The sequence below is a fragment of the Eleutherodactylus coqui genome, chromosome 4 (genome assembly GCF_035609145.1).
Source record: "Eleutherodactylus coqui strain aEleCoq1 chromosome 4, aEleCoq1.hap1, whole genome shotgun sequence".
NCBI lineage: Eukaryota > Metazoa > Chordata > Amphibia > Anura > Eleutherodactylidae > Eleutherodactylus > Eleutherodactylus coqui.
The window spans coordinates 166,986,861-167,014,299 of record NC_089840.1 but is presented as its reverse complement, the minus strand read 5'-3'; the positions used below and the strand labels follow the sequence as shown (position 1 = coordinate 167,014,299).

The window sequence follows — 27,439 nt, the reverse complement described above, 5'->3', positions numbered from 1 at the left end:
TCTTAAAGAAACAATACAGCGTGTGATCCGAGAGTAACTTTTATGCCTTTTCTCAGGGTGCTGGAACAGATGAAGAATGTCTCATTGAGATCCTAGCATCTAGGACCAATGCAGAAATTCAAGAAATTGTCAGAGTGTATAAGACAGGTAAATGAACAAGAAGCCTTTAGAACACACAATGCTGAATTTACTTTGCAGTCGTGTTTTTGTGTGGATCTCCAAGGTAACTTATGTCGTAACATCCGCAACAATTGAATAGATTTGTTTCCTTTCCCTGGCCTTTTGTCCACATTCAGTAAGGAAAAGTGATGCAATGTGTATCTTCCGCAGAGTTTAAGAAGACCCTGGAGCAAGCCATTAAGAGCGACACGTCTGGACACTTCCAGCGGCTGCTTATTTCCCTCAGTCAGGTAATGCTGCTTGCATATTGTTATGTTGCTGACATGTTTGTGGTTATGTTACCCATGTATTACCGGATAAAAATCCTGCAGTGTACCGACCTGAAAATAACAATGTGGTGACAAATCGTTAGGCGATAAAGGTGAGCTGGAGAGAGTTCAGAGACCTGCAACTGGAATCCGCCCGTGGACATGAGGCATAAAGCTGATAATGGAGGCTGTTTATTTTGGCAAAAAGCATGAATGAGGATTTCCTTGGGCCGTATAAATATTTAGTACATCAACGATACATTTCACATGTGCAATGTGGGGTGTTATAAACGCAGGAAGGTCCTTAAAAGGGTACTCTGGGCTTTTTACACTGATGACTTACCCCTGTCACTGCAGCGAACAGGACATGCGTCATCCGCGGTCACAGGAAGCAGGAGCACCAATGGCTTCAACCCATTGACATCAATAGGAGTGCCGTGCTGTTACTATACTTCCTGCTATGGACAGGATCTGACAGCCTGACCATGGTCTTGAGCAGGAAGTACAGGGACAGCAGGCCGGAGGTCAGGTGATGGATGGGGATCCTGAGTCGCGGACCCCCGTCTGTCAACTACTGATGACCTATCCAGGGTATAGGCCATTAGTGAAAACCACTCAGAATACCCCTTTAACACTTACAGCAGTTAATTTGTATTGTGGCCTCATTTGATTGGGTTGAAAGTTATCAGTAGTGTAAATTGGAAAAAAAACCTTTCCCGTACATATTATACACTATTGGGAACATTTTAAGATGCCTTTACATCAGAAAACTGGCATAGAAAAGTCATAAAACTTGGCGGAAGGGCGGCTTTAACAAAAATGTTACAACTTTTCAGCCTTTTTAGCTAGCCTTGCCACTTTTGGGGGAATACGTGTGGCTTGTTCAGAGGGAGTGTAGTCACTTGGGCTGACAGATTTATGTATAAATTGATACCAGAAATGTACGCCTCATTGGGACCAAGCGTACATTTCTGTGTATGCGCACAGAGCTGCCAGGCATGCACCTCTTCATGTATTAAGCGCACCATGTGCCGGGGGAAATGATACTAAGCACGGCAACAAAAGTGCTCGGCTTAGTAAATTTCCCCTTGCATCCCTAATAAGGCTAGTTTCACATTGCATTTTGTGAAGTGAGCACCACGCTTCACTGTTCAGTGTAAAACACTGACCGGGATGGAGACTATGTGAGATGGAGGCCAAAGAGGTCCCGCGCAATCTCCACTATGATACCATCCAGGTTCTGTCCTGGTTTCTGTCCCCATACAGTTTTCTGAATGGAGGTTGCAACATAGGATGGAACCAGTGCAGATTTTACAAAAGACAACGTAAACCCAGCTTAAAACTAAAGAAGAAAAATTATATTAAAACATTTGTATTAAAACAGCCATATGTCACAAAGTGTGCAAAAATTATTTTAATAGTCCAAGAAATAACATTTTTAAATTTTTTTTTCATTGTTAAACTACCCCAAAATTGCCAAAAAGGATAATTTAGGGCTGAAACACGCTAGCGGTCAGAGCTATTACTTATATTTCACTGAGTTTAATTTTTTTCTACAGGGGAACAGAGATGAGAGTACTCATGTAGATATGTCATTGGTCCAGCGTGATGTACAGGTAAGCTCACAGATGATTAATTGTTATGCAAGACACTAGGCAATGCCAATTACAGATATTCATCCATACAATATGCCATACATGTCTAATAAATGCAAATCCCAGAGGTGCTAAGGAAACTGCTGAGTCTTTCTGCATCTCCCATAGAGGTAAGTAGAGAGTGCCTACAACAGACACCTCACCAAGTGCTACAGGGGTATGGAGTTCCTTGTTCAAGTAATCCACTGTCAGGCAGAATTAACTCCCCTAAGCAAGTTTGCATCTTTTCCCATGTTTACAAACATGTCTCTGTCTATGCACAGTCTATATTGTAGTTGCACAGTATAATGCACATTAAACAGCGGCGTAGCAATAGGTGTTATAGCGGTCATAACTGCAACTGTGCCCGAAGGCCCCGCTCATCACCGTGCCGCACCACAATAGGACCAGAGCTTGCCTCGTGTTCCTGATCGATCAGAGTTAGCTTTTCCTACTCGTACAGATGGACATGGCACACTGCACAGTGTATGACTGCGTTCCTTCTCAGTACGGACAGGGTGTAGCTGTTGAAAGGCGCCAAGCTGTTATACACTACGGCGTATCTGCTGTTGGAGTGCTTTCAATGAATGCACAGCATTTTAGTGATAAAAGATAAAAATGTATACGTTTCCCATTATTTGCTCTTGTTTCAACAACGGACGTTCTTTAAACTTTTCCACCTAACGAATTTCTCGAACTAGAACCACAGAAGCATTATTGCTTGAATTTTCCAGCAATTGAAAGCATTCCAATTGCTTTTTGACCTTAAAGGGGTTGTCCAGGGTTAGAAAAACATGGTTGTTTTCTTCCAAACATAGCACCATCCTTGTCCATAGGGTTGTGTGTGGTATTGCAACTCCATTATAGTGAATGGGAGTTGAGCTGCAATACCAGACACAACCCACAGTTAAACGTGGCACTGTGTCTGGACAACCCCTTTAACACCTTTTGCTGCTATGCTGGGACTTGTCTCCAGTTTTAGGAAATCCTCGATAAACCAGCATGACAGAGTATTTGCTGGAGGTCTTTAGAACGCTCTGATAGGCTTCTCCATTTCTTATGCATGATCAGATCCTACCGGCAGTGTAATGTTCCACCCATGCATGCCAACCTAAGGAGTCCTTAACCCCTTAACGACCAGCCCATAGTGTTTTTACGTCCTCCCGAAGTGGGCTTTATTCTCTGAGGACGTAAAAACATGCTTCCTGCAGAGAATAATGCCCCTCGGGCTGTGGACGTGACAGCTCCATGCTGTTGGTGTCCGCAGGTAGCTGACAGCATGGAGCTGTCATCCCGGGCTGTTCGGACACCCCCCCGGCATTGCGATCGGCGCTATGCAATGGATAGCGCCGATCGCAAAAAAAGTAAATAAAAGTACACAAAAGTTAAAGATTCAGCTGCTCTGATGGATCGGATCCATCGGAGCAGCTGAAATTACTCACCCAGGTCCGGCACGCTGCTCCCCGCCCTCCTGCCGCTCCGGGGCCCGAAGCCGGTCTTCTGCGCATGCGCGCCAGGCGGCATTACGTCAGCCGCATGCGCAGAAGGCCCGGCGGCGCGGGAGATTTAAAATCTCCTGGCTCCCGGCTCCTGTAGGTAGCCGGGAGGCAGGAGATGTCAGCGGGGACTGCGGTGAGCGGTCCCCTGTACCGCGATCGTCGTTATCCAATGGATAGCGGCGATCGCAAAAAAGTTAAAAAAAAGTTTTTAAAAAAAGTCAGTTTCACCTCCCCTCATGGATTGGATCCATGAGGGGAGGTGAAAATACTCACCCCCAGTCCTCAGCGGTGTCCCGATGTCCTGGGACCCGAATCCCCGTCTGCGCATGCGCGCCCGATGATTGACATCGGGCGCGTGCACAGACGGGCTCGAGCCCCGGGAAATTTAAAATCCCTCTGCTCCTGGCTGCCATGTGTAGTTAGGAGCAGAGAGATTATACCGGGAACATGATCACTGTCATCCCATGGATGACAGTGATCATGTAAAGTGAAAAAAAAGTGTCAAAAAGTAAAAAAAAAAAAAAAAGTAAAAAAAAGTTTAAAAAGCGTACGTTTCATCTCCCCTCATGGATCATATCCGTGAGGGAGGATGAAAGTACGTACCTAAGGCCCCCAGATTTATCCGCGGACCTTACCACAGCTTCTGCACACGCGCCCGTCGCCAAAATGGCGGGCGCATGCGCAAAAGCTGTGGATTGCCAGGATAATTTAAATTCTCCCTGCTCCTGGCTACAAATTGTAGCCAAGAGCATGGAGATTTAATGGGGGTCCGCAGTGAGCGGTTCCTGGTCACGTGTTCGCCATTATCCAATAATGGCGATCACGTAAAAGTAAAAAAAAAAATTTGAAGTTTCATCTCCCCTCACTGATGCGATCGGTGAGAGGAGATGAAACTTTTTACCGGAGGCCTGCGTATTTGAACCCCAACGCGATCTTCCTCCGTGGACCTTCCCGAATTCTGCACATGCGATTGCCGGCAAAAAGCCGGACACATGCGCAGCAGACGGGGAGCCCAGGAAATTTAAAATCTCCTTGCTCCCAGCGACCAACGGTCACAGAGAGCCAGGAGCAGTGACGGGTGGCCTCGTTGAACGGTCCTCGGTCACGTGATAAAAAGGTAGCGATCTACCTTAGGCCGGTCTCACATGACCGCATAGGAATTACGGATTCTGCATGCGTCTGATCCACGGTATTACGCAGATCAATCGCATTGGATTACACAATTCCGCTCACATTAGCGGGTCGGAATTGCGTAATCCACTCGCAGAAAAGAGAACGCAGCAGGTTCTATTTTACTGCGGATATTTGCAACGTAGAGCCCATTGTGCTCCATGGTCGTGGATCTACCCGCTGCCCATACGCAACTACGTTGTATACGGGCTGCCGGTACCCCCGTCATCGCTAAGCGACGGTGTGGGAAATCCAAAAAATGGTGTACTGTGCATGACCGCCTGTGTGAGTAGGCAGTTATACGCAGTACATTACGCAGCCGTACGCAGGGTCACAGATGGGATCCGCTGTGGGCCTCCGCAAGCGGATTCCGCCTGCACCCGCGTGAGCCCGGCGTTATTCAGACAGCTACCTGTGATACGTATTTTACAAGAAGCCCCAGGAACGCTCGCCTTCCTGCAGTTCCAGGAGCACCTTGTTGAGCGCCTTCTGTGTGAGACCGCCGCACCTCATCAAGCTTACGGAGACTCACGGAACGCCACTTTTTACACCCCATACCCACCACTGAGGTCACGAAATACCCCCAAAAAGCATGAGAGGAGGGGGGATACCCGGTTTTATTGCCCCATGGGCCCATTCCAACCAGCCTCCGTAATTACCCCTGTCTTCGGAAATACTACACAGTTCACATTTTTACTTTTATCTAAGATTTGCGAACGCCAAAAAGGGCGCGGAGGGGGGGGGGAATTTTTAGGGAGTCAATCTTTATTCTGTACAAATAAGCAATGGGGCCTGGAATTTATTCAGTTGTGCCCTAAAATCCAACAGATGTTCCGTCCTTTATAGGCCTTGCCATGCATCCTGTAAGTAGATTAGGGCCACAATGGGTATGTTTCTGAACTCGGGACAAACGGGGGTATCCATTTTGGGGTGAACGTCTTCATTCCTATGTGCACTGTACAAAAAAAATGTTTTTAAATTGAAAAAATTGCCAAAAAAATTGAAAATCGTAACTTTTTCCTTCTGCTTTGCTTAGATTCATTCAAATACTGTGGGGTCAAAATACGCAGTACACCCCTAGATGAATTCGTTAAGGGGTCTAGTTTTCAAAATGGGGTCATTTGAGGGGGTTCTTTATAGTTTTGGCCGCTCAATGGCTCTATAAGTGGGCAATGGGGCCTGAAATTTATTCAGTGGTACCCTGAAATCCAACGGGTATTCCTTTCATTGTAGGCCTAGCCATGTGTCCTGTAAGTCTATTAGGGCCACAATGGGTATGTTTCTGAACACGGGACAAACAGGGGTATCCATTTTGGGGTGAAAGCCTTCATTTATATGTGTGCTGTACAAGAAAAACTGTTTTTGAATTGACACAATAGCCCAAAAAATGAAAATCCTATTTTTTTCCTTTTGCTTTGCTTGAATTTATTCAAAAACTGTGGGGTCAAAATATGCAGTACATCCCTAGAAAAATTCGTTCGGGGGTCTAGTTTTCAAAATGGGGTCATTTGTGGGGGTTCTATATGGTTTTGGGCGCTCAAGAACTCTACAAGTGGGCAATGGGGCCTAAAAGGACTTCAAGCAAAATCTATGTTCTGAAAGCCACCGATTACTCCTTTTATTTTGGGCCCCGTTGTGCATGCGGACATAAGATTAGGGCCACAATGGGTATATTTCTGAAAACAGCACAAACAGGGGTATCCATTTTGGGGTGTAAGTCTTCCTTCATATGTGTGCTGTACAAAAAAAGCTGTTTTTAAAATGACAGAATTGCCGAAAAAACGAAAATCACACTTTTTTTCCTTTTGCTTGGTTTGAATTCATTCAAAAACTGTGGGGTCAAAATATGCAGTACACCCCAAGATAAATTCCTTAAGGGGTCTAGTTTTCAAAATGGGGTCATTTGTGGGGGTTTTCTATGGTTTTGGGCGCTCAAGAACTCTACATGTGTGCTATGGGGCCTAAAAGGACTTCAAGCAAAATTTCTGTTTTGAAAGACACTGACTACTCCTTTCATTTTGGGCCCCGTTGTGGACTCACATATAACAATAGGGCCACAATGGGTATATTTCTGAACACGGGAGAAATAGGGGTATCCATTTTGGGGTGTAAATCCTGATTTTCATGTAAACTATAGGAAAAAAATATGTCTTTAAAATGACAGATTTGCAAAAATATGAAATTTTACTTTTTCTCCTCTAAATTGAATTAATTCCTGAAAAAAAACTGTGGGGTCAAAATACTCATGACACCCCTCAGTGAATACACTAAGGGGTGTAGTTTTTAAAATGGGGTCATTTGTGGGGGTATCTATTATTCTGACACTCATGAGCCTTTCCAATCTTGGCTTGGTATAGGAAAACAAAGTGTTCCTCAAAATGCTAAAAAGTAATGTTAAATTTGTACGTCTCCTAAATGGTTAAAAAAAAACGAAAGTTTTTCCAATGTGTGCCCAAAATAAAGTAAACGGGTGGAAATATAAATCTTAGCAAAAATTTCTATATTATGTTTGCACATATTTAAGATATTGCAGTTGGAAATGTGAAAAAATGACGATTTTTTCAAAATTTTCCCAATTTTGGCGCTTTTAATAAATAAACACAATTTCTATCGGTCTATTTTTTCCGCCTAAATGAAGCACAACATGTGGCAAAAAAACAATGTCAGAATCGCTTGGATATGCAAAACCTTTCTGGTGTTTTTCCATGTTAAAGTGACACGTGTCAGATTTGCAAAATTTGGCCTGGTCATTAAGGCGCAAACAGGCTTGGTCACTAAGGGGTTAAAGTATACTGCGTGAATACGAATTGCAGCGCCAGGCAGGAGCCGTGGCTGGGGGTTTCTCACTGAACAGATGATGAAATCTTTCTGTCTCCTTTTATCCGTTTGTATGTGTAGTCAGACCAATGATAATGTGTTTGCAGGAGTTGTATGCTGCTGGAGAAAACCGCCTGGGAACTGATGAGTCCAAGTTTAATGCCATCCTGTGCTCACGCAGTCGGGCGCACCTTAATGCAGGTAATGGAAAGTATTGTTTTGTTTCCTACTAAAACCGTGCATTAGACATTTCTTATGGGACACTTAGTAGTCCTCTGACTATCAGGATTACAGTGTAACACCTGTATTATAACACTGGAGGTAGATGACACAGAATCCACCACTGAGTGACACTCACAGCTCACCCCTTCCCCCTCCCTGCTCTTGCCACACAATGTGTCTCCTATAGAAATTGATGGGTTGTCTGCAGACTATAGTTTCCTATTTCTATGTGCCTAATGTAAAGCATATCTGACTGCTGTGAACCGTACAAAGCAGGGGCTCAGGCAAAATGGCGGCCCCCATAATCATGTACAAAAAATAATTATAATCAGAATGTTTTAGTATCTGATTTTAAATAGTAAACAATGTAGGTGATGGATTCCCTTTTAACCCCTTAAAGACGGGGCCCTTTCTTCTTCTTTTTTTTTTTTTCTTTTTTCTGAACTGTCTGAGGGCTTGTTTTTTACTGTTGTATTTTATTTTGTTGTTTTTTCCAGTGGTGCTATATAATGTACTGAAATGCATTTTTTTCATTTCACTCCACTGAATTTTTAAAAAGTAATTCTGCCATCATTGGGGGGGGGGGGAATTGATTCTACGGCACACAAACTGCAGCAAAAATGACACGAGAACTCTATTCTATGGGTCAGTACGATTCCGACTCATAATTTATTGTTTGTTTGTTTTCTGCTGTAAATAAAAAACTATATATATTTTTTTCAAAGATATTTTCAGCTGCCAACTTCTGACAGACATTGCTTTTTCATTTTTCTGTCAACCTAAGGCCGCCTGCAGACGGGCAGGTCGGATCCGGCGGCGAGGATTCTCGCCGCGGGACCCGACCCGAGCGCCTGCAGGGACCAGCGCTTACTTGCCCGCGGCTCCAGCTGTTTGATTTGCCGGCTTGCCGGGCAGCCGGCGCATGCACAGACCGGAGCCGGCGGCAGGTGCCGCGGTTTGTTTGCCGCACGAGATTTCGCGCGGCCGTCTGCATAGGATTGCGCAATCCTATGCAGGCTTCCTGCGGAGGAAATTCCGCGGGAAATCCCGCCGCAGAATTTCCGCTCGTGTGCAGGCGGCCTGATTGTGTGAGGGCTCGCTTTTCGAAGGATTTACCATTTTGGAGAACTTTTTGATCACTTTTTGATACTTTTTTGGTCACCCCGTCTTCAAAAAAAAACCCAGCCAACACCAGCATTGTATGGAGTGGAATTGACCCCTGATGCCACTTTTATACAAACCCTGAATCTCCATGAAGTAGCTGAATGTCCTGGAGCGTTTAGGGGTTAAATGAATTTTCCCATCAACAGTATTTTTCAGCATATCCACAGGCAAAGTTATCTGGTTTCTCAATAACATGAAGCAAATTCTATATAATGGAACAAAAGCAAACCACCATTGACCTCACAATTCCCTGCTACTTTAGCGCAGACTCTGGTGGCCTCGCCAGTCTTTGCTTACCAGTGGCCATGACTGCCGCAGCCAGTTGGTGGCCTCAGTAGTGACATGCATGCCATACTCTGCTAGCATCACTACTCAGCCACAAGACCCTGTATGATGGAGTCATCTGGTTTTACATTCAGCAAGGGAGCGTTTACATGTAACGATTTCTTGTTCACTCCTGCGGCCTGTTTATACCGGCAGGTAAATGATTTGTTCACAAATGGTTCAGTCGTTAATTCTCTGCACCAGCGAATGAGAATGACTGAACTATCGGTGTGTAAACCAAACGATTAGCCAAGGAGCCAACAATGATTTTCATGCTTGCATGAAATGAATGATACGTGAATGAATCATCATTCCATTGTTGGCAGCGTTTACATTGAAGGATTATCGTTCAAATTTGACTGATCCAGGGTTTTTTGTTTTTCAAATGCTAATCATTCCACATAAAAGCACTTTTAGCTGAAGGCTTAATTGGTTTTAGTATTGACTCCTAGAAGATTGTTTACATTCCTGAAGTATAAGATATGCGGACAAGCCCAGAGCCCCACTAATAGATGGGAGAGCGGCCTTGTAATGCCTCATTGGACAATTTGTAAGATAAATCCAGCTCATTCGTACTATATAAGTTTGCTTCAGACAAAGGAGTGCAGAGTCCACAATGGAATGCTGTTAGTGACGTCTACTCTCAAACACTGGAGCTGATGGGTAAATCAATAAGACACCACCCAGATTGCTGACTGCATGTCATGGATGCAAAGAATTATATTGTATTTCTTTTCCTTATCTTGTTCTATACTATCTGTGTATCCCGTTTGTATCTTTTGATCTTCTATTTATATCTGGTATACACTTTTTATCACTTTAAGTTAACACTTCGCATCTGTTTATGAACCCCCTTTTTTTTTTTTAACTCTCCAGGGGTGTTGCTGGGCCATTAGTGCCCCAGATCATAGCCCATTGCCCTGAACCTCTAAGCAGTGGCTTCATAATGCACAGTGTGTACCAGTGGCTGCAAACCTCACTGTGATTAGAAGGTCCCATAGATGAGTGCAGGGACATCGCAATGTGAGCCATACAGCCATTGTTATACACTGGGCAATAAATGAATAAAACTATACTGATGTTCACTAACCACTTCCAGATCATGGTGCATGGCAGCCAGTATATCTTATTCCCCTGACTACCACTTTCTGGTCCCTCCTCTTCTGTGGCACCAGAGTGCGGGAGATAAGAGATGAAGATAGAAGATACACCCGCTGCCGTGCACCGTGATCTGGAAGGAGTTGGTGAGCATTAATCCATGATCTACAGTGCAGTTAGGCTCAAAGAAAAGTCTGCAGGAGGAGGCATAATGGGTCCAGCTTCATTTACAGGTACAAGGAGGAAATGATAGTGGTGGCATGACTGTGGGGGCATCATCACTTTGAGGGCATAAAGGGGGCAATATAGTGGTGGCATGAGGGTACATTCACACATAGCAGATTTTGGTGCAGATCCGCACCAAAATCAGCATCAGAATCCACGCCATTTGATGGGATCGTAGCATGGTGTTTTTTTATGCGAATTCCACAGCCGATTTCACCCTTTCAGTTGCATGGATGAAGTCTGCTTCAGATCCCCGTCAAAATCCACACCAATTCTGCAATGTGTGAACATATCTTAAAGGATGCTTACTATATAAGGGCTCCAAGGGGTCATAAAGGAGATATTGTGGTAGGAGCAAAAAGGATGTATTATTATGGGGGCAAAAAAGAGAGGCTTATTACTTTACCAGCACAAAGAAAGCATTATTTGGGCTTAAAGAGGCACAGGGCATTATTGTGGGGCATAAGTGAGGCTTATTACTTTGGGGGGGGGGGGGGGGGAAGAAAGATGCATGATTGTCTGGGCAGTAAGGGTACTTTAGAGGCACAAAAGAGGGCACAATTGGTATTTTGGGGCCCTCAGAGGTGCATTACTGTGAGCAGCAGAATGGTCAGTTTGTGTTCAGAGAGGAGTCATGGCTAGAAGAAATCTTCATGGTGATTTGGGCCCAGATAAAGTGGAAAAGAGAAAGTGGCCAACTACAATCTGAGATGTCCCCTGTGATCACTGACTATGAGGTTGCTTTCAGACTAGCGAATTTCAGCTCTGTATTTGGTCCGTGTTTTGCGAACTATAATACAGAGCTAATGTAAACCTGTGTATCCATTTGCATAGCTGTATTTTTCACGACAGTGAAGCCGCCTGACCTGTTTTCATTACCTTTTCCTTCACATCTTGACCTCTCCTTGCTAATGCTCATCATCTGTAGATAGTAAATATAGGATATCCGTTATAGGAAGCATCTACTTATAGAGAATAGGCCGCTTATGGCTGCATTGCATGTAGATGGGAAAGATAGAGTATTAACACGTAGGGGAAGCAAGCCAGTACTGATTGTAAGATCTCCATGTCACAGTGCCTTAAGTAAATAAGGTTAATTAGTGTAGATCAGCAATCATCAAGGTGAAACCAAATGATCTAGAACGTAACCATTAGAAATATTATGACTAATGTTATTTGTATCTACTGTAAAGCTACTCTTCCCTTTTTCAGGAAGTCTGTCACCATGGAGAGCCCCCTATTGACAGGCGTTATCACAGTATAGATAGGAAGTCCTAAATATATGCATAGAAGATAAGAAGGGAAGCTTCTACCTTGTCAGCACTGTAACATAAACAGTGGAAGTATTCTAATGTGTTCATTTTTTACTTGCATGGATTGCTGCCCCAGTTTTCTATGAGTACCAGAGAATGTGCAATCGGGACTTGGAGAAGAGTATCTGCCGTGAGATGTCTGGGGATCTGGAGCGAGGCATGCTAGCTGTGGGTGAGTGGCTTATTGTTTAGCATATCTGGGGATCTGGAGATACATGCTAGAAAAAGCCTATGCAAAGATACATGTGATCTACAGTTATCTGTGAAGTATTAGGCTAGGTTCTTACAGGGCGGAATCCCGCCGGAAATCTTGCCGTTTTGTCGCAGTGAAAAACTGCAAGATTTCCGACGGAAAAGCGCAGCTTCAAAACCTGCGGCACTTTGTGGTGGGTTTTGGAGCGGCTTGGCCGCGTGCTTTTTCGTTGCGGCCGACTCTCCCATAGAGAGCAGTGCGGCTGCAATGGGGGGAAAAAAATAGACCTGCTGCGGCCGGGGAATCCGTGCCACAGCGCCGGCTTTGACGCAAAGGATTGGCTGTCCTGTGTGGACAAGTTTTTGACAAAGCTTGTCCACATGGCTGGATAACCACGGGATTAGTGGCCGCAGGCGGATCTTCTGCAGTGAAATTCCGACCGGAATTTCCGCGGGAAATCCGTCTTGTGTGAACCCAGCCTAAGTGGACCCACTACACTCCCTCCCAAGACTTAGATTTCAGTTGTGGTAGTTCATCATAAGGAAAGCCCCATCTGTCAGTGTCTTATAGTAAACGGGGAAGGTTCACTGTTTTGCTGAGGCTTTCCCACCCAAATGACACACTGCACATTTTTTAGACGTCTCTGTTAAAACATCCCTGTCTCATGACAAGTGTTCTGAAGTGTTTTTTATTTTTTTAAAGCATGAATGGCTGGTGAATTAAAGTGGTTGTCCAGTTGTGAACCAACTGGACAACCCCTGGACAAACAGGTTGTCCAGTTGCTGTCCATAGGATAAGCCATCAGTAGTGCATTGGCAAGACTTTTTTGCCAGAGACCCCCGTCAATCACCTGTGTGCTGGGCCACTATACTCGTACACTGAGCTGATTTTCTCAGGAAGCAGACAGCTCCGTTCGCACTGTAGTGGTCAGGTTTGGAATTACAGGCACAGCTCCTATCGAAGTGAATGAAAACATGGTATGCAATACCAAACCTACCCACTATACTGGGAACTGACCTGTCTGCTTCCTAGAGCAATCGGCTCTATGCAAAAGTGCACAGACCCTTACTATAGCTGATTTGGCAGGGACTCCACGCAGCAGACCCCCGCCAATCTATTAGTGATGGCCTAGTCGTAGGGTAAGCCATCAATAGTTTACAACTAGACAACTCCTTTAATTCAGAATTATCCAGAAATGGAAAAGTTATTTCATGAGTTGGACACACTTATTATCTCTTATTTAATCAAAGACCAAATTACTATTTTAAATGCAACATTTGTCTTGTAAATGGACACATTGCTGTTCCTGTGTACTATTGGGCACTGCGATGGCCCTTTCAAGCCGTCTATTCATGGACTGAAGGCCTGTCAGTAGTAGTCTTCGCACTCTGACAACGCTGGTGAGGCAGTAACAGGGATATGATCTACTCTGCAGGCTGCTGTTAGTATTTGCAGCCTCTCTTCCCAGACTGAGTTACCATTTGTTTTGCATATATGTATGGTCTCTAACTTGTTGATGCTAATGTTGGTTCTCTCTCTCTTGCTTTGGTCACACATTAGCCTCCAGATGATACCTGGTAATTCTTGGAGTGCCTGTAGCACTCAGGTGTCATTAACAATGTTGCATAGACCCCTGTGTTCTGTGGCCCTCTCCATCTTTTTGCATGTATGGTTGCTGTGCTGTGCCTTTTACATCGTCATACTCTTCAAAACTTCACATTTTTTTCAAGTCTTATTTTTGCAGAGAAGGGAAGGCAGCAATGACCTAAAATTAGAGGGCTCCATATACTGGTCAAGAACTGCCTTTCAATTAACTATCGGAATTGTTTTAATCTTCGTGTAGATTTTACATTTACATAACCAAAATATAACATTATTTATTAAATTACATTTAGAATTATTTCATATATTATTGAATTGTATTTTGAGAATTCCGTGATAGTTGCAGGAAAAAGTGAATCCCTTTTGAGGTTAGCTGATATCTAATAAAACAGACATTTGTACCGTTCATATCATTTATTGGTGACCAATGCAGAAATCCAGATACAATCATTCCAAACGCTTCACTTTTTCTTGCAATAGCCTATAGCTCTCACCGAATGACTTCATGCGCAGGAATTTGGGTAACAGAAAATATCAACTGCAGGGGGCTCGGATTCCCCATCCTTGATCAATGGGATGCCCTACTGATAACAGTAGACTTCACCTGTAATTGCAGCCTGCATTCTGTCCATAAAGAGTGCAGAGGGAGCTGCTTGGCGATGGCTCTTCTCCTCTGTTACCCAGAATGCTCTTTCTTGTACTGAATACACTTTGTGTAATGTTGGGGTATATTAAGGAATATCTCATAAGGATACTTTCATGCAGTGTATTTCAGAAAACCATGGCAAGTTTTTGATGCCTTTTTTGGAGGCAAGCCAAAAGTGGATTTAAAGGGTATAGGACATATAAAGGAAGGGCTTGTACTTCCCGCTGGTCCACTTCTGGCTTTGGCTCTTAAAACTAGATTTAAAAAATGCAGTTCCCCACCTCATTTAGTCTAAAAGGCCTCCAAAACTGTAGCTTTACTTTAAAACATTCTGACTGGCTGTTGATAACGCAGTTTATTGTATGTATGACTTCCCATTCTGTCATGTGTAAATATACCGTATGACTGCCATGTGTTACGTCACTCACAATTGGTTGTGCTTCCTCATATTTAGCTTTAAACTAGTACAAATGTAATAAGTTTACACATAGCAGAGATCTATCTTGCCACTTCCAAATATCTTTTCCTATGCAAGACTGTTCATCACTGGCGGCACCGGACGTAGTGAAGAGTTGTGGTCTCTTTACGTTTATTACTGTTTAATGAGAATCTCATTGCCTTTATTTTAGAACTTGACTGACATCCACTTTCACTGTACTTTGTGTTTTTTCAGTAAAATGCCTTAAAAACACTCAGAATTTCTTTGCGGAACGTCTCTACAAAGCAATGAAGGTTAGTGTATCAAGGTATTCCCCTAAGAATGTACCGGCAGCGGTCAGGAAAAGCCAGTAAAAGGATCTCTGATGACTACCTTATTTTTGCCAGTAGTATGAGAAATGTGCTTCCACCATTGCAGTGAGATGTTACACTTTATTCTGTGGCTCGTGATAATTATGCCAATAAATTTATATTTTTATTTGTTTTACTATGATGTACTGCAAAAATAGTGCAGTTCCATATTAGCCAGACTAATCTGTGTGATCCTAAATACTTTTGTAAATTTAGTATAAACAAGCCTGCAGGGTTTCTCTCCCACCACACTTCAACCACTTTGTCTGAACTTTGGAGGATGATTTCGGTGTCATTCAATTTGTCAAACCCTCACCACCGCCCTAAAATCTGAGTTTGAGACAGGCCCCCTCAAAGTTTCACTGTCACAAGCGGCGCTGTTAGGAAGATTGAACCGTTGCTAAGCAACACTCAGCCGCGGCGCGAATGAATGGAATCCTCACAGTGATGCGAGGCTGTTTTCAGATGAAAACTCCTTGCATCCATGGTTTTCACATGGATGGCAAGGGCGATATCGGGCCGATGTCACCCTCGCCAGTGTGATGGATCCCTTAGGGAAGAGGGGAGTTGCACACACGAGAGAGACACACATATACATGCACACACATGCATGCGCACATGCATATACACTTGCGCACATGCACATTTACATATATACTTGCGCACACACACATAAGCACACAAGCATACACATGCATGCACACACACATTTACACATACATGCACAGACTTACGCACACATACACACAAGCACACATGCATGCACATACACACACGTGCACACCTACTTATATGCACACATGCATATATACACATGCCTACACATATAAGTACATACATACATACATATATACACATGTACATACACACATATATATTAACCCCTTAGTGACGGCCCCATAGTGTTTTTACGACCTTCCGTTGCAGGACGTGTACGGAGACACATCGTGCCGCTATCTCCCTCTATACAGCGCAAGCGTCAGCTGTTTATTACAGCTGTCACCCGCAGGCAATAGCTGCAATCAGCCATGCGGCCAATCGCGGCTATTAACCCTTTAAATCCTGCGGTCAATTCTGACAGCGGCATTTAAATCCCCCAACCGATGTTTGGGGGTCCTGTACGGTTTAATGTAGTTTATTAAAAAGACAGAAGGAATTCTAGAAGTGATACCTTTATTGGCTAAGCAGAAGTATTAACCTGCCCGGTGAAGAGGCCGCTGTGCTTTGGAGGCAAGAACCATTTTTCTGGTTAACTAATAAAGCCATTCTCCTATAATACTTTTTTTTTTTTTTTTTATACAAAGACATGTAACATCCACAAGATTGTTTTACTACAAGTGTAGCTATTCCTGTGCCATACATTTATATCACTGTAGAGAAAGTACATCCTTCCAGCATTGTAAATGTGCAGTGTCCAAGGGGTTTACAATAAACATTTTCCGTGTCCATAAAATGGTAAAGTTAGCTATGGTTTTTCAGGCAGGTAGAAAATAAGATCTTTTTCATATGGACTGGTGACCAGGCACCAGTTCATTAGTTCTAGGAACATTTTTCTGGGTTATTTAAAGGGAATCTAATCTCTCAGCCTGAACACGCTGTCCAAAGGTTTATGAATTTTATTCATAAACCTTTGCTTATTCTGAGCTAAACAGTCTAGTGGGCGGTCCTATCAGTGATTCACAGCTAACTGTGTGTGTACAGTCCAGTGCGTGGTTCTGTCAGTGATTGGCAGCTAACTGTGTGTGTACAGTCCAGTGTGCAGTCCTATCAGTGATTAACATCTATCTATCTGTGTGTGTACATTCCAGTGGGCAGTCCTATCAGTGATTGACATCTATCTTTGTGTGTACAGTCCAGTGGGCGGTGCTATCAGTGATTGATAGCTAATTGTGTGTGTACAGTCCAGTGGGCAATCCTATCAGTTATTTACAGCTATCTTTGTGTGTACAGTCCAGTGTGCGGTTCTATCAGTGATTGTTTTGCCAACTGGCAAACAACAAGTTCGGATACGGCTTTAAAGGACAAGTGGGTTGATACAACACAATTTATTAATACAAATGAATAAATGATTATGATAAAACAAATTTACATAAAACTAGGTGATATTGCGTAAATGTTTACAATGATTCTCTACAGGTAAAATACATACAGCAAGTGATAAAACATAAACACACTTTACAATACAAAAGACTTACAAGACATACCTACAACATACAAACTGCATCCGTTAATAAGTAGGAGCCTTCCTTAAACATTTCTGCCTGGAGTTCATCTTTCACTGGAGAAGCCACAGTGACGGGCAGACGGGTTCCATTGGCCAACACTGTAGGAGATTATCTCCTTACAGGTACAAGATGCTTCTGATCTATTACAATTTGTTTCCTATTTTATACGCTAAAACTTGCTTAGTCATAGGCCATATGCTCCAAGCTTTGCATCAATGATGTTAGCAAACTCTAGAATTGACCAGTTTCTATAGAGTGATAAGATCTAGTCAGACAATGTCTACCTCCTAAACAATAGATATGTATATGGCAGGCTCCTACAAAGACAGACTGATTGGTGTTATAACAAACATCAAAGCCATTCTCTTACTTACACATGATAAACATGTAGAACAGGTCTGGGGTTAATTTCTTAGAGTGCGGGGCCTAGTTGATATATTATAGCCTGTTCACATATGTATATACATATAGAATCAAGGATTAATGGCTACAAAATAGCCCTAAAAATATTTCCATTACAGTCCACCCTTGGTTATTTTATAGCCATTATAGCAAAGATATCACACAGCTATTTCATAATGTGATCAAGAAACATAAAATATACAATTTAGGGCCGGAATATGCATTTTTACATATCATGGTTTGATCTTCAAGTTCTATTAATGAACAATTAGCTTTTTCCAAATGTTTCCTTCAAATGTTCCATATTTTTTCATAACAATGATACATTCACTTTTATTACACTGTTCCCTATCTTTTCATTTGCTAGCAACATAAAACCAATCTTGTCAAATCTGGGCTCGAGAAAATAACGAAAAACAAAAAATTCAAAAACCGTTAGATATTGAATACAAATGTCTCTTCCTGTAAAATTGTGTATTCTTCTCTTGATCTTTAGATCCTAAACCTATAGGATCTCCGATGCAGGGAAGCGGGGGGGAGGGGAGGATTATTATGCCCTCACTGCTTTTCCTGGTTAGCCAAAGAACAGACCCTAAGTAGGAATCTGTCCCCACCCATTACATTGGTATCAAACAATCTTATCCTTTCTCCATATCCAGAAGTATCTACAGCTGACTATAATGCAAAAGAGCTATCAGCAAACAAAATTTTCTGCGCTCGATAAATAGTGTGTAACCACAGTTAGTGATCTGTCAAGAAATAAATAGGAGTTACACTTACTGGGGAGGAGGGGGGTATGATGACCATGAGCCCCCTCCTTGAAGTGATGACTCCTTCAGCCTCCAAATAGATGTTTACCACACGTATTAGAAGTGAAGCAATAACACCTTTAATTCCACACTTCGCTAAAATAACAGGCGACGCGTTTCAGTGCACACAGGCACCTTTCTCAAGCCATAATACAACATAAAATCATCACATATATATAGAAAATGGATTACTTACAAAACATGCTGCTGGTGGAGGCAGCCATGATGGAGGCGTGTCATAATGTGCCGACGTCACGGCGCCGGTCACATGGTCGGCGTCTAGACATTCTATTGCTGCTGATGAGATATGGAGGCAGCCGTGATGGGGGCGTGTCATAATGTGCCGGCGTCACAGCGCCGGTCACATGGTTGACGTCTTGACACTGCTAATGAGATATGGGGGCGTGTTGTGGTGTGCTGTGGTGAACCTACGTCATTGCGCCGGTCACCTGACCGGCGTCCCGACGCCCACCACTAAAAACATCTCCCGATGGTGGTGGCTATATTTATGGCATGTGTTAGATTATACAGCGACATCACGTCAGTCAATTGACCGGCGCGGTGACGTGTGTCAACGTATGGAGCGTCTGACAATCGCGGCCTTGGTAGGGGCAATGTCTAGTAAGCCCATGTCATCGCGCCGGTCATATGACCGGCGTTCTGACGTACTGATGTTGCTGATGTATCCTAGCAACGACTTTTTTCCCTGTTTTAATACTTTTACCAATGATCTTACCTCTGAATAAAAATCCTCTAACCTGGATGCAGTGGGTTGTTCCTGCGACATGGAAGGAAGGAAGTCTCTCTTGCCATGTGACTTGCTGCACCCCCACTGTGGAATTTCTGCATCTTTAATCATTACCTTTTTATTTTGGGACCCCTGTTTCTTATTAAGCCCCCTTTCCTGGTACATCCTCCACATGTGTCTTGTACTTACACCATCTATTGTATCTCTTATGAGACCATCTTTCAATAATGCAACAAGCATTTCTTTTCTGGAAACCCGATTCTTAACCCCTTAGTGAGGGCGCTATCGTAAAACTATGTCCTGCTGTTGCAGGACGTGTATGGAGTGAGGTAGCGCCGCTATCTCCCTCCATACAGCGCGGGTGTAAGCTGTTTATTACAGCTGGCACCTGCGGGCAAAAGCCGCACTCCGCCGTTCGCGGCTATTAACCCTTTAAATGCTGCTGTCAATTCTGACAGCGGCATTTAAATCCCCCGAACGCTGTTTGGGGGTCCTGCACGGTCCCCCCGCGGTGAGATCAGGGGAGCCGTGCAGGTGTTATGGCAGCCGGGGGCCTAATGAATGGCCCCAGGGCTGCCTTAGCAGACTGCCTATCAAGCCATCCACACAGGGTGGCTTGATAGACTGCCTGTAAAAAAGCAGTATGACGTAATGCTATAGCATTACGTCATACTGCAGGAGCGATCAAAGCATCGCATGTTAAAGTCCCTCAGGGGAACTTCAAAGTAAAGTAAGAAAAAAGATCAATAAAGTTTTTTTAAATTTGTAAAAAAAAAAAAAGTTATAAAAGTTTAAATCACCCCCCTTTTGCCATATCAATTTTGAAAAATACAACTCATCCCGCAAAAAACAAGCCCTCATACAGCGACGTCGATGGATAAATAAAGGAGCTACGATTTTTTAAAAGGGAGTAGGAAAAAACAAAAATGGAAAAAAGCAAAAAAGCTCCGTCACTAAGGGGTTAACATTATTACTCTGACACTTATCTCCTCTTTCCCTGTTAGAATATTGCTTGGGACCCCATTCTCCCAAATCTCCCAATTGTCTGACCGCCTCCAGGACGGCTCCTGTTTCCTGTCCAGTCTGGTTCACCAATAAAGCCATAATAACAGACTTGTACGCTGGCGGGGCACATTTAATAATTTTATTCCTCACACCCACTGGAAAGGGCAACAGTAACATTTCATCTGCATGCCCCACAACAATAGCTGTTTTCATCATCTCTTCTTTGAACACAATCTTTTACTGTATACCACTGTCTATCATTAGACGGCCAATCAGCTTCACTGGGATATTTCTCATTACACCCCCTGGCTGCTACAGCTAACACATTTGTTAACCCTTCTTGTTCTAAATTACTGTAATCACGGAATGCTGTTTGGACATTTGGTTCATTACTAAGGGTGATAAACTTTTTCACATCCTGCACTTCCAAGTTAAAGGGGTGGTCTCGCGAAACCAAGTGGAGTTATACACTTCCGTATGGCCATATTAATGCACTTTGTAATGTACATCGTGCATTAAATATGAGCCATACAGAAGTTATTCTACTTACCTGCTCCGTTGCTAGCGTCCTCGTCTCCATGGTTCCGTCTAAATTCGCTGGCAGCTTGCTTTTTTAGACGCGCTTGCGCAGTCCGGTCTTCTCCTTTCAGCACGAGCCGCTTCAGTGTGCTCCCTGCTACAGCTCTTCTGCGCATGCGCAGATGAGCTGTCACTGCTCGGGAGCGCGCTGGAGCGGCCATTCTGTACCTTCCTCTGTTAGAGGAAGGTGCAGAGCCGCCCAGCTGTCCGGAGAAGCCGCCCAGCTGTCCTGCCGTCCAGCTGTCCTGCCGTCCAGGTAAGTGATGGGCCGGGGGGGCTGTTGTCGCTGCGATGGGGGGGCTGTCGCTAGGCCGGGGGGGGGCTGTCGCTGCGATGGGGGGGGGGCTGTCGCTAGGCCGGGGGAACTAGCGCTGGGTCGGGGGTGATGTTCACTGACAGGTGAAGGCCCCGGAGCCCAGCGCTGGGCTCCGGGGCCTTCACCTGGGCTCCGGAACCTAGCGCTGGGCTCCGGAACCTAGCGCTGGGCTCCGGAACCTAGCGCTGGGCTCCGGAACCTAGCGCTGGGCTCCGGAACCTAGCGCTGGGCTCCGGGGCCTTCAATGTCTCCGGGGCCTTCACCTGGGCTGAGGGTCTAGCGCTGGGGAGCCGGGAGCGTAGCGCTGGGGAGCCGGGAGCGTAGCGCTGGGGAGCCGGGAGCGTAGCGCTGGGGAGCCGGGGGCTAGCGCCGGTTACCTGCTGCCTGGCGGTGGGTGACTGGTCGGCGGCTGCGGGGCGTCTGGTCGGCGGCTGCGGGGCGTCTGGTCGGCGGCTGCGGGGCGTCTGGTCGGCGGCTGCGGGGCGTCTGGTCGGCGGCTGCGGGGCGTCTGGTCGGCGGCTGCGGGGCGTCCGGTTGCCATGGAGACACAGCTGGCAGCGTCTCGGGAGCGCGCACGTCGGGCTGCAGCGAGCGACGGGGAAAGAGCCGGCGGCCATCTTGGGGAAACTTTTATAAGTTGCTGAAACGCTGGAACGGTAAGTACAAACCAGCTAGGAAAGTCATTTACAGGGGTAATTAGTAATGTATGTTTAATTAGGGGGACTGGGCAAAAAAAAAAAATCACTGCTTCCTCGAGACATCTCCTTTAACCCCTGAAGCTCCCTGATCATACAGGCGTACCATCCAAGCTATTAAACTTTCTCCTGACTTCTGCTGAAATCTTCCAATAAGATCAGTTATTTCTTTTCTTGCTGAGAAAAATCTTCTTTTCTGTTAGTATATTTAGTAGCTATTCGACCATTATCAAGAGTATTTACTTGCTTTCTTCTAACAGCTGGTTTAGCCTCAACTGTTAAGGAATCTACTTTTCTTTGTTCACCACAACCCTCTTCATCTTCTTCACTACTGCTAGAATCCCAGATATTTCCATCCCATTTATCAGGATCCCATTTAACCCCTGCTTCAGCTACGGCCAAAGCAACTTTCCTTCTATTTACTCTTCGTCTTTTCTTACACTTATACTGAGCCACTCGTACTGCTGCCTTCTCAGCCACATTCTGATAGCCATCACATTTATCCATAATCAACTTGTTCTGACACTGAGCAATTGTCAAAGCACTTCTTGCCTCACACAACTGCTTTTCTAATTCTTGCACTTGCACCAACGTTCGTTCTTTCTCTTCTCTTTGAATACGATATGCTTCTAATAACATCCATCCGCGTCTCAACACATTAATAAAATCTTTTTCTTTCCTCAATTTGACTTGCAAACACGCTACCACATTCACTGGTTCTGCATCCTTCAAACACTTTTCCCATGATTCACTTAAACCTGCACATTTTGACCATTCAGCCGCCAATGTATCATAGGGAGTCTCCTCCCACCCTGGGATCTCAACAGATTCATTCAAAACATTCTTTTTCTTAAAAATAGACATGTTTTATGCAATATCACACTATTTTTCTGTATTATTAGACAGAGTTCTTAAAATTCCAGATTATCGGAATTTTGCTAAATATCAACCACTGAACCTTCTGCGTATCCTGTTCACAGCGCCAATTATGTTTTGCCAACTGGCAAACAACAAGTTCGGATACGGCTTTAAAGAAGGACAAGTGGGTTGATACAACACAATTTATTAATACAAATGAATAAATGATTATGATAAAACAAATTTACATAAAACTAGGTGATATTGCGTAAATGTTTACAATGATTCTCTACAGGTAAAATACATACAGCACATGATAAAACATAAACACACTTTACAATACAAAAGACTTACAAGACATACCTACAACATACAAACTGCATCCGTTAATAAGTAGGAGCTTTCCTTAAACATTTCTGCCTGGAGTTCATCTTTCACTGGAGAAGCCACAGTGACGGGCAGACGGGTTCCATTGGCCAACACTGTAGGAGATTATCTCCTTACAGGTACAAGATGCTTCTGATCTATTACAATTTGTGTCCTATTTTGTACGCTAAAACTTGCTTAGTCATAGGCCATATGCTCCAAGCTTTGCATCAATGATGTTAGCAAACTCTAGAATTGACCAGTTTCTATAGAGTGATAAGATCTAGTCAGACAATGTCTACCTCCTAAACAATAGATATGTATATGGCAGGCTCCTACAAAGACAGACTGATTGGTGTTATAACAAACATCAAAGCCATTCTCTTACTTACACATGATAAACATGTAGAACAGGTCTGGGGTTAATTTCTTAGAGTGCGGGGCCTAGTTGATATATTATAGCCTGTTCACATATGTATATACATATGGAATCAAGGATTAATGGCTACAAAATAGCCATAAAAATATTTCCATTACAGTGATTGACAGCTATCTTTGTGTGTACAGTCCAGTGGGCGGTCCTATCAGTGATTGACAGCTAACTTTGTGTGTACAGTCTAGTGGGCGGTCCTATCAGTGAATGACAGCTAACTGTGTGTGTACAGTCCAGTGGGCGGTCCTTTCAGTGAATGACAGCTCAATATGTAGACACTGTGTCAGATGTGGGTATTTATTCTTGCTTCTAGGGTGCTGGAACAAAAGACAAGACTCTGATCCGTATCATGGTGTCTCGGAGTGAAGTGGATCTGGTAGATATTCGTCAGGAATACAAAAGGATGTATGGCAGATCTCTGTATACGGATATCACGGTAAGAAGAAGCATGTACATACAGAATACTGTAGGTGATGCGCCTCCAATGGTGGCAAACCATGCAGCTGCATTGGGGGCTTGTGGGCTGTGGGGGCAGTCAAGCAGTTCCATCGATTCTGCACAATTCTCTTTACCTGTTGGCTATCACCACTGTTCCCTTTGCACATGTTAATTTTTGCAGCAATTTAGCTGTCTTTGCAGCAAAAATTTTGCAAAACTGCAGTGTGTTTCTGCAGCTCACATGAGTTTTGGCAAATAAATGGCACATGAAAGCAGATAGTGGAGGAAGATTGCAGCCTGAGAATAAGTCCTAAAGCAGAGAAGGCTTGCTGCGTCTCCTCTGCATTATGGCTCGCTCATAATACGTGGACGTGCTGCAGATGTTCAGCCTGGATTCTACACAGATAACCTGCAGCCAACTGAAGAGCAGTGGAAGGGAATAGAATTGTCACAACCCCATTTACACATTTTTTTGATAAGATAAATTCTGCATGGATCTACAAATCCAACCGAAGGTGAAAGGCTTGACCCTGTGGAATGTCAAGCATGAAATTCTCAGTGATGCTGGCATGTGCTGGACATTTCACATTCCAGCTCTGTTTAATGTTTGTGGGGTTTTAAAAATCTTCTTCACTTCCTGTGAAAATCTGCCGATTGTGAAGATGCCTCAATGTGGAACGGACCTCGTTCAAATCTGCCAGTATCCATGAGTATGGGGAGGGGGCTTCTATGTAAAAAGCTTTGTCTTGGCCCAAAGTATGTTGTGTGTAGTCCCTGCACACAATACATGTTCTGTTCTATGTGTTAAGCTCTGCCACTATCATCTCATAGGGCGACACGTCCGGAGACTACAGGAAGATCCTGCTGAAGCTTTGTGGCGGCAACGACTGAGCCCATGTTTCCACCTTATAACTCAAGACTGTTCCTCCGTGTTTTTTCCTCTTATTTTCTATGCTTGGACACATGGTGAGCGGACTGCCCAATGCTTTCCTATAAACCACCTCTACAATCTGCAAGGACGTCTCTATATAGTTGTGTTGTGAATAAGCGCTCTTCACAATCCTGTTTACTGTTTCTTCTCATTAAAGCTTTTTTATGCATTATTAAAATATTTTACATTATATATGTGAAAACTAGAAGTCACTGCTGTTTTGCTTTGCTAACATGAGACCCTTCCTTCCTTCCAAGATGTTTTTTTCTGTGTAAAATATTTTCTTCTCTATACCTGTCTTTATAAGTAAAACCTCATTTCTGGTGGTTAACACATAAACCCAGAAGTGAATAAGATGGTGCAGGTTTGTTGGGAAAGCAGAGGCGGTGATCTCTCTTAACGGGGTTGTCTGGGTCAATACTGGTTTACTCATAATAAATAAGAGCGCCTTTAACCCCTTAGTGACACGGCCTATTTTGGCCATAAGGGCGCAACATTGTTCGAGGGGCTTTCACCTCTAGTTTTCAAAGGCCAAAACTTTTTTTAAATTTTGTAATTCCCATGAAATTAATTTTGGAGCATCAACTTTTGTGCACCATAAATTTTGTGCGTGGAGTTGTTAAATTTATCCCATTTAACCTAAAAGCCATCTTATTATTAATTAAAAAGAGCCATAGAATTAAAAAAGCTTTATGTCGGACAACCCGTTTAAACACAACTTGTATTGCTATACATGTAAAGACTCAGCATGAACTGCAAAATGTTAGCTTGAAGTGTGCCCGGATGATGGCGAGAGAAACATGATAAGGTATGCAATAAAACAGAATTATCAAAGTATATTATTATAATAAATACAGCCTTTGTAAAACAAACGATGTCATGTGTCTTGCTGAGGCCTCTTTTACACCTGCGTTGATAATTCCAGTCTTAAGCATGCTGCGGCATTTCATTTGTGCTTTTTAGCGTCACCTCTCTGTCACATGTGATCACGGTCGTATGTTGCCCACGTATTATGCAATGCTAAAAGCGTATTGATTTTTATTGGGTCACTCACACCAATACACACGTGAGAAAAAATGCAGTAAGTCCTATTTTGGTGAGTATTACGCGCTAATATCGTGTGTGGGAATTTAACATACACATGTACATCCATATATTTGTTGTGCATATTACGCACCAGTTTTCTCCCCAAAAAGGCGCATATTTTGCCGCATCCTCTTTTTTTTCCACTTTAGGGCGCCCACCCACTGGCGTTTGCGATTTTTGTGCGTGAAAAACGCAGCGTTTTCGGCGCGTTTTTCACGGCTTTTTCGCGGCTTTTTCGCGCCTTTTCCGTTAATTTCTATTGACATTCATGGGTGCATTAAGAGAAAAATAAGGACACATATGCAACTGACAGTTCCTATGTTAAAAATTGCAACGGACTGAAAAAAAAAACGCAAGTGGACAGGAACACATTCAATTCTAATTGCTCTTGAGAAAAAACGCAAAGGAAAAAAAATCGCCAGTGGGTGGGCGCCCTTACACTGCTCTTTTGCACTTTAAGTGGGTGTGACTTATCTGAAGGAGGTGGGACCACTGGCATGACAGACCTTCTATAATGTATGTCAGATATTGGTGTACATTATAGTGCAAATCTACACCAGCTTATAGCTGGTATAGATTTGCTTTGCTGACCCACAAATAGCCAAAATTGCAGCAAATGTATCAAAAGCTGTGCACCCCTTAATAAATTTGACACTTCTTACTCCAACATACTTCAAATTAACTAGTAACTGCACTTAGAATCACTATTCTGTACATTTTTTAAGCCTTTTTGTAATAGATTTATTAGCCTATTCTGTACATTTTTCGTACAAAACCCCTCTTTAGCCATGCAGCTAGATGAAGATGGTGCTGAGAAAGCAAACTTCAGCTAGTGAATCTAACTGTATAACTGAAGATGTTCTATATAACAGTGGGTTAATAAAAGTTTACTTTATACTTTATTTTCAAAACTACTTGGTCCTTCTGAGCCATCAGATGTGTCCGCAGCACTGGTTTGATTAGTGTCCTTTCTCCACTGCTCCGAGAAGCCGCTCTGTACTGTAGACCGCTTCTCCCCTTGACAGCGCTCATTCCCTACTGGACTCCATGCATTGTCAGGGTCTTGTTCTATCTGGTTGTGACAAACTGTGCACCAGATGCACGGAGACCCTGATGGTCTGGTGGGACACGGGCACTGTGATGGGTAGAAGCAGTGTGCAACTCAGACTGGCTTCTCCTTATGCAGCGCTAGGAGATGGAGCAGTAGAGGCAGGACACTAATAAAACCAGTGCTTTGGGAGACGCATCTTGGGGCACAGGAAGACTAATTAGGTTTGAAAATAAAATATAAGGGTACATGCACATGGACTTTTGACTGAAAAATCCGCCTGAAAACTGGACAGAAATTACACCCATTCATTTGAATGCATGCATGCACAGTGGCTTTTTTTTCTCTGATAAACTCTGTGTAAAACAAAAATTTT

General features: G+C 43.6%; 1 protein-coding gene across 3 annotated transcripts in view; it reads left to right on the top strand.

The window, feature by feature from the left end:
• ANXA11 (annexin A11) overlaps positions 1 to 25,801 on the top strand; it is a 107,553-nt gene extending 81,752 nt beyond the window's left edge. For all 3 annotated transcript variants that reach the window (XM_066600350.1, XM_066600351.1, XM_066600349.1), the window contains exons 8-15: positions 57 to 147; positions 331 to 410; positions 1,988 to 2,044; positions 7,656 to 7,749; positions 11,971 to 12,066; positions 15,009 to 15,067; positions 23,874 to 23,996; positions 24,830 to 25,801. In XM_066600350.1, coding sequence (XP_066456447.1) covers positions 57 to 147; positions 331 to 410; positions 1,988 to 2,044; positions 7,656 to 7,749; positions 11,971 to 12,066; positions 15,009 to 15,067; positions 23,874 to 23,996; positions 24,830 to 24,889 — 660 coding nt within the window. In that variant the 3' untranslated portion in view covers positions 24,890 to 25,801. The remainder of the gene's footprint in view (positions 1 to 56; positions 148 to 330; positions 411 to 1,987; positions 2,045 to 7,655; positions 7,750 to 11,970; positions 12,067 to 15,008; positions 15,068 to 23,873; positions 23,997 to 24,829) is intronic.
• Positions 25,802 to 27,439: the final 1,638 nt, after the last annotated feature.